This window comes from Leptodactylus fuscus, chromosome 2, assembly GCF_031893055.1.
Source record: "Leptodactylus fuscus isolate aLepFus1 chromosome 2, aLepFus1.hap2, whole genome shotgun sequence".
NCBI classification, from domain to species: domain Eukaryota; kingdom Metazoa; phylum Chordata; class Amphibia; order Anura; family Leptodactylidae; genus Leptodactylus; species Leptodactylus fuscus.
In genome coordinates, this window is record NC_134266.1 from 262184341 (window position 1) to 262195384 (window position 11044).

At 43.3% G+C, this 11044-nt stretch overlaps 1 protein-coding gene across 1 annotated transcript in view; it reads left to right on the forward strand.

Annotated features, from left to right (window-relative positions):
* Window positions 1-11044, forward strand: part of MRE11 (MRE11 double strand break repair nuclease) — a 152013-nt gene that overhangs the window by 16290 nt on the left and 124679 nt on the right. Inside the window, exon 4 of the mRNA XM_075266124.1 lies at window positions 9387-9547. Coding sequence (XP_075122225.1) covers window positions 9387-9547 — 161 coding nt within the window. The remainder of the gene's footprint in view (window positions 1-9386; window positions 9548-11044) is intronic.

The window sequence follows — 11044 nt, forward strand, 5'->3', positions numbered from 1 at the left end:
AAATATCCATGGTGCCTATTGCTACTACTACTACTACAAATATCCGTGGTGCCTACTACTGCTACCAATATCCGTGGGGCCTACTTCTATTACTATTACTACTACTACAAATATCCATGGTGCCTACTACTACCAATATCCGTGGGGCCTACTTCTATTACTACTACTACTACCAATATCCGAGGTACCTACTACTACTACCAATATCCGTGAGGCCTATTTCTATTACTACTACTACTACTACTACAAATATCCGTGGTGCCTACTACTACTACCAATATCAGTAAGGCCTACTTCTATTACTATTACTACTACTACCAATATCAGTAGGGCCTACTTCTATTACTATTACTACTACTACTACCAATATCAGTAGGGCCTACTTCTATTACTACTACAAATATCCGTGGTGCCTACTACTACTACCAATATCTGTGAGGCCTACTTCTACTACTACTACTACCAGTATCAGTAGGGCCTACTTCTATTACTATTACTACTACTGCAACCAATATCCGTGGGGCCTACTTCTATTACCACTACTACTACCAATATCCATGGGGCCTACTTCTATTACTTCTACAAATATCCGTGGTACCTACTACTACTACTTATACTACTACTACTACTAACAATATCCCTTATGCCAACTACTACTACTACTACTAACAATAGTGGTGCCTATACTACTACTATTTCAGTGCTCACAGTAATGGCGGTATTATTGCTCCATATACCCTCCAAGTTGCACACAGGTGTAATATGTATCCTATAGGTATCTTTGGGCTATACTCTACCAACAATTTCATGTTCTACGCAATGCCGTATTACGGAGCTGAGGATCTCTGAGCGGTATATCTCCAACATATAGTGTTGTGTGGGTCATTATTCTGCAGAACATGGAGTTTCTACACCCCCTTGGGAGCTCCATGTGCCACCATACACTTTATAGCTATATAGGGGTACATACACTTACCGGCCACTTTATTAGGTACACCTGTCCAACTGCTCGTTAACACTTAATTTCTAATCAGCCAATCACATGGCAGCAACTCAGTGCATTTAGGCATGTAGACATGGTCAAGACAATCTCCTGCAGTTCAAACCGAGCATCAGTATGGGGAAGAAAGGTGATTTGAGTGCCTTTGAACGTGGCATGGTTGTTGGTGCCAGAAGGGCTGGTCTGAGTATTTCAGAAACTGCTGATCTACTGGGATTTTCACGCACAACCATCTCTAGGGTTTACAGAGAATGGTCCGAAAAAGAAAAAACATCCAGTGAGCGGCAGTTCTGTGGGCGGAAATGCGTTGTTGATGCCAGAGGTCAGAGGAGAATGGCCAGACTGGTTCGAGCTGATAGAAAGGCAACAGTGACTCAAATAGCCACCCGTTACAACCAAGGTAGCCGGAAGAGCATCTCTGAACGCACAGTACGTCGAACTTTGAGGCAGATGGGCTACAGCAGCAGAAGACCACACCGGGTGCCACTCCTTTCAGCTAAGAACAGGAAACTGAGGCTACAATTTGCACAAGCTCATCGAAATTGGACAATTGAAGATTGGAAAAACGTTGCCTGGTCTGATGAGTCTCGATTTCTGCTGCGACATTCGGATGGTAGGGTCAGAATTTGGCGTTAACAACATGAAAGCATGGATCCATCCTGCCTTGTATCAACGGTTCAGGCTGGTGGTGGTGGTGTCATGGTGTGGGGAATATTTTCTTGGCACTCTTTGGGCCCCTTGGTACCAATTGAGCATTGTTGCAACGCCAAAGCCTACCTGAGTATTGTTGCTGACCATGTCCATCCCTTTATGGCTACTTTCAGCAGGATAATGCAATGCCATGTCATAAAGCTGGAATCATCTCAGACTGGTTTCTTGAACATGACAATGAGTTCACTGTACTCCAATGGCCTCCACAGTCACCAGATCTCAATCCAATAGAGGAGCATCTTTGGGATGTGGTGGAACGGGAGATTCGCATCATGGATGTGCAGCCGACAAATCTGCGGCAATTGTGTGATGCCATCATGTCAATATGGACCAAAATCTCTGAGGAATGCTTCCAGCACCTTGTTGAATCTATGCCACAAAGAATTGAGGCAGTTCTGAAGGCAAAAGGGGGTCCAACCCGTTACTAGCATGGTGTACCTAATAAAGTGGCCAGTGAGTGTATTTCCTTATGCAGGCTGAATGTATAGAACACAATGTTTTTTCCTGTATAGAGGACGGACGTGTCCCCAGTACCCAGAGCATTACACGCTTGTACACACGCGGGTCTCACAAAGCTTTTAGTGCAGTATTATCAAAGTTCCTTCTTGATATATTCTAATGAACTCTTGTTACATCCAATAAATGCAGCTATAGAAGATGAAGCCCCCACATGAGGAATGTTCGTAATGCTAATAGGTGGATGTGCTTCTTATTGTGCCCTCGGCTATAGCCTGGTGGAGTATTATTGTGTGCCCCTCTATACACCATTGTTACTATGGAGAATATGTGACCTACGATCCTGCATGTACCTCGCTAGACCCCTCTCATCCTCCTGAATTTTGCTCTGATATATTTTATGGAATATTCAGAATGCAATTTGCAACTTGTATTTACTTTTTGTTTTATTATTATGTATTTTCTATGTGTGTAGAACCAGTCCATTAGCTTAATGAATTCTTACAACTTTATCTCCAATGTCACCTACAAAAATATTAAAAAGGATAGTACCCAGGACAGACCACCCCTGGTGTACCTTTACTGCCTCAAAATGAGCGCACAGTGCAGCCAGGCAGTGGTAAAAGCAAGAAGCCTGCCTGGCTGTATAGCTAGAGCTCTAACCTGTAGGATGCTCAGCTGTATAGCTAGAGGTATAGCCAGTAGGATGGTTAGCTGTATAGCTAGAGATATAACCTATAGGATGCTCAGTTGTATAGCTAGAGACATAACCTGTAAGATGCTCAGTTGTATAGCTAGAGATATAACCTGTAGGATGCTCAGTTGTGTAGCTAGAGATATAAACTATAGGATGCTCAGTTGTATAGCTGGAGATATAACCTGTAGGGTGCTCAGCTGTATAGCTAGAGATATAACCTGTAGGATGCTCAGTTGTGTAGCTAGAGATATAACCTGTATGGTGCTCAGCTGTATAGCTAGAGATATAACCTGTAGGATGCTCAGCTGTATAGCTAGAGATATAACCTGTAGTATGCTCAATTTTATAGCTAGAGATATTACCTGTAGGATCCACTGTTGTATAGCTAGAGATATAACCTGTAGGATATCTAAGGTCATGTGCTGCTATGACATTTTGTTTACAAGACGGATTTGGCACTGCACCGAAGCTGAAGTCGTTGACTCATCCTCACCTATCCGGTGGTTGAGAAGGTTCTTCATCTTTATATGAGCTTCAGAGCTTGCAGAATCGGCTCTATTATTTCTGTATATGTAGAGTATTACGTGGATCACCGTCCTGGGGCACTACATCCCTTCAGGGACTCCACGTGCTGCCACGTACCATCCTGCACACAGTCTTATCCTGGCACGTATTTCTATATAGAATACAGTGTTTTATTCGCATTATTGAGGTCATAGATGTCCCCGGTACCTGCATCACTGCACGCTTAAACACACGGGTCGCACAAAGCTTTTAGTCCAGCATTCTAAAGCCTCCATCTTCATATAACATAATGGACTCTCGTCCATCCAATAAATGCGGATACAGAAGATGAAGCCCCCCGCATGAGGAATGTTAATACTGTTAGTGGGTAGATGTGCTTCCTATTGTGACCTACCTCGTACTTACTAAGTGCCCATATATACACCATTGTTAATACAGAGGACCCTTTCTCCATTAGGTAATGTGACTTATCCCGCATCTATTTTCGTTGAATCCGTCTCTCCCTCTAAAACTTTGCTCTCACATATGTTCTGAAAAATTCTCAAAGCAGTTTGCAGATTTTTATCTAGATTTTATTTTTACTTACCGTATATACCTGAGTATAAGCTGACCCGAGTATAAGCCGACCCCCCTAATTTTTCCACAAAAAAACTGGGAAAACTTATTGACTCGAGTATAAGCCGAGGGGGGGGGGGGGATTGCAGCAGCTACTGGAAAATTTCAAAAATAAAAAATGTTTTTTGGGTGCAGTAGTTGCTGGGTGCTGGGGAAGGGGAGGGGGTGTTTTGGTTGTTTGACTGCCCCTTCCCTGAGCTTGAGGACTGGGTTTATTTTCCCACGTGGAATTCAGCCTGGCTGAATATAGGGTATCTGCAATGCTCCTATTAACCCCTTCCCGGAACAGGAGCACTGCAGATCCCCTATATTCAGTAGAACGGGCACTGTCAGACACAGGGATACCTAATGTGTATGGGTTTCACAGTCATTTTCTACTTCTATATGTATTCTAGGGAAAGGAGGGATTTAGAACTTTTATTTTATTTTTTTTTATTAAATTTTATTTATTTTTTATTTTTTCACTATTTTATGGGAGATTCTATACATTACTATTGCGGCTGGTCACAGGACCCCCCCCCCCCCCCCAAGAAAAAGAAAATAATTTTTTTTTGCTTGACTCGAGTATAAGCCGAGGGGGGCTTTTTCAGAACAAAAGCTGTGCTTTAAAATTCGGCTTATACTCGAGTATATATGGTATCCTTTTACATATTGTTGGGAAGTTAGCTTGGTAGCAGCAATGGTGCGGACCCAACCAGTCAGAGACAGGGACACAATGTCTGTCACAATGCAGGTTTATTTTGGAAAAAAAACTGCAAACTAAATAAATCTTCACGTCCAGCACAAAATGAGCAAAAAAAAAAAAAATCCAGCGTTAACTTCAGGCAAAAAAAATGTCATACAAAACCCTGCTCGTCCAAGCACAGAAAAAACTAACTATACGCATGGCTTACTACCAACCACATGAACAAACAATAATAAAAACACGGTATGGTCTCACCAGTCTCCCAATCTTTCAGGACAGACTCAGGCACCTCCTCTCTCCACCAGGATCTGCACAGAAGTGCAGGTTCTGCAGCCCTTTATGGCCCAAGCAAAAAAACGCCAAACAAAATCCTGCTCGTCTGAGCAATAGCTAAGTAGTAAAAAAAAACAAAAAACGAACTATACCTGTGGCTTACTACGAACCACATGAACAAACAAAAAAAACCCCAGAGTATGGTTTCACCAGTATCTCAGTCTTTCAGGAAAGACCCAGGTGCCTCCTCTCACTTCGAGGATCTGCCCAGGAGTGAAGGCTCTGCAGCCTTTTATGGCTCAGTAATGAGCCTGGGACCTAAGCCTGGGACTGAAGTCTATTCAAGACCCGCCCTGGACCACACATAAGTCAAAAACCTTGGGGAGATATACCAGGACTCCAGCACTTTGCCTGTCACCTTCATAAAAAAACACCTCTCATGTAAACCTTGCTGGAATCTGCACGTTCCAGGAAACAGTCAAGGCTGGATTCACATCTGAGTTGGAGTCTCGAAAAAGGCCTAAAAGTCAGTTAAAAAGTACCGACCTTTGACGGACCCCATTATAGTCAATGAAGTCCCTCTGGCTCTGTTGGAGTTGTCTATTTTTGCAATGCCTTTGTCTGTCCATCTGGTCCTTCGACAAACAAGTAGAATGGACACCCAGAGATAATGTGAGCCTACTGTAATCTGCAGGGCTCCTGAGCATTAGACCATACAAGTCTAGAATTGGCCATTCTTACATTTAGACTAGCTACTTTCTAAGTTGGTGAATCCCTTTAATGAATTCTTATAACTCTATCAGCTTCTCTAGTAAGTTCAGATTTTCCAATGTGAATTGTAACATGAAGGGTCAACTGTTCTGGCAGTCACCATCAGAGAGGGCAGCAGATAGCACCACAATTCTCTGTTTTGCATTTCTTTTGGTCTCTAGGTAATGCTTTTTATTGCCCTAGACCACTAGAGATGCAAATATAGACCACTCTACTTCCCTAGACCACCAGGGATGCAAATAGTGACTTCTTTACTTCCCTGCTCCACCAGGAATACAGATAGGGTCCTCTTTACTGCTCTAGACCCCCAGCGATGCAGATAGTGACCCCTTTACTTCTCTAGACCACCAGAGATGCAGATAGTGACCTATTTACTTACCTAGACCACCAGATATGCAGCTAGTGACCCTTTTACTGCCCTAGACCCCTATTGATGCAGATTGTGCCCTCTATACTGCCCTTCACCCCTAGGGATGCAGATAGTGCCCTCTTTACTGCCCTAGACCACCAGGTATGCAAATATAGACCACTTTACTTCCCTAACCCACTAGGAATACAGATAGGGTCCTCTTTACTGCCCTAGACCCCCAGCGATGCAGATAGTGACCCCTTTACTGCCCTACACCCCTAATGATGCAGATTGTGCCCTCTTTACTGCCCTTCACCCCTAGGGATGCAGATAGTGCCCTCTTTACTGCCCTAGACCACCAGGTATGCAAATATAGACCACTTTACTTCCCTAACCCACCAGGGATACAGATAGGGTCCTCTTTACTGCCCTAGACACCCAGCGATGCAGATAGTGACCCCTTTACTGCCCTACACCCCTAATGATGCAGATATTGCCCTCTTTACTGCCCTACACCCCTAGGGATGCAGATAGTGACCTCTTTACTGCGCTAGACCACCAGGTATGCAGACTTTAACCTTTACTGTATCACTACACTATTAATTACTATGCGCCTGGGTGCTTTGTGGCCCCGTATATATTCGGCTGCTTTGTCTCTTATAATATGACTGCACATTAATAGTTAGTTGTCGGAGGGTAGAGCGCCCGGGGCACTGCCTGCTCCGCTCATCGGTTACAAAGACTTTTAGTATGACCACCTCCTATCAGGACGCTTTGCTCCCTTTTAAGCCCATGAGTAGCTATTTAGTGACATGAGCTCAGGTAATATTTGTAGGAAAATTTTCCTTACATTATCTTTGGTTCCCCTGTTACATAACAAGTGGTCATTACTTCTAATGTCTAGCCGCCCTTGGCTGGAGTGTTTTTGTGCCGCACACGCTGTTCTCCATCTCTTCATGCCAAATTAATTACATTTTGGAGAAGCTCTTGTCTTCCACACTCACTTTTACAAAAAAATATCAGCCCCCCTCAGGCCACAGTGTCCTAGCCGGCGGGATCCATGTCCGCGATGCGAAGCAGCTGCCGACCCTTACTTGAAAACTAATTACCCGCAGAGAGGAGCGCGATAACCTGATTTTAGAGAACCATAAAGACAAACGGGGCGCAGGACATCAAAAGCAGCAATGCAATTTCACAGGCGCCCTTTGAATCCCATGAACTATACAATGGGCACTCTTTCCTTCTTCTTTTTGAGCTTTTCTACTTCCCATTTTCGTTTTTGTACCGTATTTAACTGCTTTTCCGGCGACAGAATACACATAATGCGCCGCTATAATAACTCGCCCATCTTACGAGGCTTTTTGAAGCTATAGATATATTTTCCATCCTGTAATTTGGACCATTTTTCTTGCAGGGTAATAGGCGAGGAGACTTGTTTGTATTGAGTCGTCGGAATATTTTGTCTCTTCTTTTTGCTTTCGTTACCTGCGCCCCGTTTTGAAGTCCATTTGAAAACCGTCTGTGATTTACTACAAAGCTTTGAGCCTTTAATATCTCCTCTAAGAACCTCTTGTGGCGTCTGTAATGTAATGTGTCCCATCCTGGCGGCGATACTGTTAGCCGTCTAATAGGTTTTCGCACGTTTTATGGATCCAATGATGAGATTTTTGCGCCGTGTTACTTGCTTGCCCTATGTGAAAGCAGCGTGATCACTTTTTGGGTCTTGATTTGAAATTAATAATACAAGAATTGCTTTATGGAGGATTTGTCGGTAATACTATGGGCTCCTGTTTATTCCTCTTGTGAATGTTGTTTATTTTGGCAATTTTTTTCAAACCTGCCTTCTGAGGGCTTTAGTTTTTTTAATTTTGCATCAATGTGTATGAGGATTTTTTTGTGTGTGTGATATCTTTGTTCCGTGTATCTGTTATACCAAATTTATATTTAATATAACTATAATATACTGTATTTTTAAATATACCGTATATACTCGAGTATAAGTCGACCCGTATAAAAAGCCGACCCCCTTAATTTTACCACAAAAAACGGGGAAAACTTATTGACTCGAGTATAAGCCAAGGGGGAAAATGCATGACATTCTGTTTGTGCTCATGTTAATCCTAGCCGGCTTCAGGCCTATATGGTAATATCCCAGATGTCACGTGGGCTGGGATATTACCATATAGGCCCAAAGCCTGTGGTAGTAGTAATAGCTTGTTACTGCTAGCACAGGCTTTGGGCCTGTATGGCAACAGGCTGCATGATAAGATTACAGGGCCTGTATGATAATGCCCCAGACGTCTATTTATTTTAATGATTTACTACTTTTGCAAAATTTAACCACCTTAAGCTAAATTTACACAGCAATATTTGGAGCTGATTTTGAGACTGATTCCGCCTCTAAATCCACTCCCAATTCCAGTCAGAATAGGCCTCTCATTCTTTTCAATGGGAGTAAACTGTGGACATTTGTTTTGAATGGGACTGAGCTACAGCATTTGACTAACGAGAGACGAGATATCATGGTCCTGGCTAAGGCCTCATGTAGCGGGCTGTAGCCAAAAAGTGGTGTGTAAAAGACCGTGATGGAAAAGCATTATGCATCATTTTTTGAAACCGCAGCACTCCCAGTGCGGATTTTATGCTGCAATGTGTAGATGGGATTAGCCAGAATATTGTTAGATGTGTATGTGGTTTGCATTTCCGTATATACTCGAGTATAAGCCGACCCGAATATAAGCCGAGGCCCCTAATTTTACCACAAAAAACTGGGAAAACTTATTGACTCGAGTATAAGCCGAGGGGGGGGAAATGCAGCAGCTACTGGAAAATTTCAAAAATCAAAATGGTTGGAGTTTTTGGGTGCGGTAGATGCTGGGTGCTGGGGAAGGGGAGGGGGTGTTTTGGTTGTCTGTCTGCCCCTTCCCTGAGCTTGAGGACTGAGTTTTTTTTCCCCCACTTGGAATTCAGCCTGGCTGAATATAGCGTATCTGCAGCAGACTTGAGTATAAGCCGAGGGGGGCTTTTTCAGCACAAAAACTGTGCTGAAAAATTCGGCTTATACTCGAGTATGTCTCGTATATCTTGGTTAAGTATCCAGTCCAACGTGAGTTGAGTACATACACTTGAGAAAGGGCGCAGATGCCTGAAACGCGTTGTGTTTCTTCTAACGTAAAAATTGACTTTTTTACTCATCAACTGAGCGCGGTGATCCTCTCTGTATTCTGGTCCTCTTCCAATATTCGTATATCTTGGTGAGATCTTTGTGACATATTCACACATCTACTTTTTTTTTTATCTGCAGGTTGACTTTGTGCTGCTCGGTGGAGATCTATTCCACGACAACAAACCATCCAGGAGAACTCTACATACATGTATGGAGCTGCTGAGGAAGTACTGCATGGGAGACCGGCCCATCCAGTTTGAGGTTCTCAGTGACCAGTCTGTTAACTTTAGCTATAGCAAGTAAGCAAATGCTGGATCGGTAATTTGTCTATGATGGGTATTGATGACATGTCTGCCAAAAGGCTGCTGTACTATACCTCTGCTCTACAAGGTAGCAGAGATTGGTGGAGGTCTCACCCCTGGAAACCCCTCAATTCACTATTTGATCCCTGTTCTGTATAGAGCTGTATTATGAAAAATAAAGTGGGACACCGAGCGCCAATATGGTGCAGTAAATGGTAAATATCTGGGGAGTTAGTTGGCTAATAATTAGCCTTTTACCTTCTACGGTTGTGAAACTGTCACAACATCACAGTAGCACGTAAGTAGTAATTCACGCTATATGGCAGCAGGCTTTCCCCTTTCGCTATGGATAGCGTGGAGTATCAAGAAGAAACTCCTTAAGGCGGACCAATGAGGAACGGGGGGTGGGCGTCGGGGGTGGGCGCGCACAACCAATCACTTCTAAAGATTCCTTTCAACAGTTTTATTACGCACAACGCGTTTCGGGCTCTGCCCTTTTTCAGCGATGCATCAGTTTTAATTGAAAAAGGACAGAGCCCAAAATGCGTTATGCGTAATAAAACTGTTGAAAGGAATCTTTGGAAGGGATTGGTTGTGCGCGCCCACCCCTGACTCCTCCGTTCCTCATTGGTCCGCCTTAAGGAATTTCTTTTCTGTATAGAGCTCTGGTCGGACATGTGCACCCCCTACTCTGTTCATTTCCTAGGCACCACCGGAAACGGCTGAACATCATACTGTGGTGACTCCATTGAAATGAATGCAGCAGGGCCCCACCTGTCTGACTACGACTACATTCAGAACAGGAAGTAGACCACAATTTATCCGCCAAGGACACGGGCTAAGATGCGACGATGGCAACATTACTTACCCTAGAAGTAAGACCACCTCTGACCATCTCTGTCAAATTAAAGAGGTTGTCCATACCAGACAATTCCCTGAACCCCTTGACAATGTGTAATGTACATGTATGTTCCATGATGTAAAGAATGGTCAAAGATTCTGACAAGGATTGGGAATTGGCACCTCCTGGCCATTCAAGAGCCCCCCATTTATGGAATTCTTATGGCAAGCAGGGTCCTAGTGAAGGCCTCCAAACCTGCCATCATTGCACACCTATTACATGTGTCCAAAGGATGGACAAGCATTTGAAATTTGTATGTACGAATATAAACTGCAACTTGCCTTACAAAAAACAAGTCCTGGCACAGCTCCATTGACAAAAAAAATGTAACAAGGAAATTTGAAAATTTGGTATTGCTTCAGTTTTATTGAGCTAAAGAATATAGGGTATTTGTAATTGAAAAATTACATGGCGTTCTGCAAAAAACAAGCCCTTCTATGACTATGTCAATGAAAAAAAAAAGTGGTTAAACTTCTGTTCATTTACGGTATTTATTCTTAATACCCACTGAGGTCCAGGAAGCTGAGGTTTGGGGATCTTTTTGGCGGACGCTGACACTATTTCAGCTGTCCCTATGCCTGCCCATGGTCCCA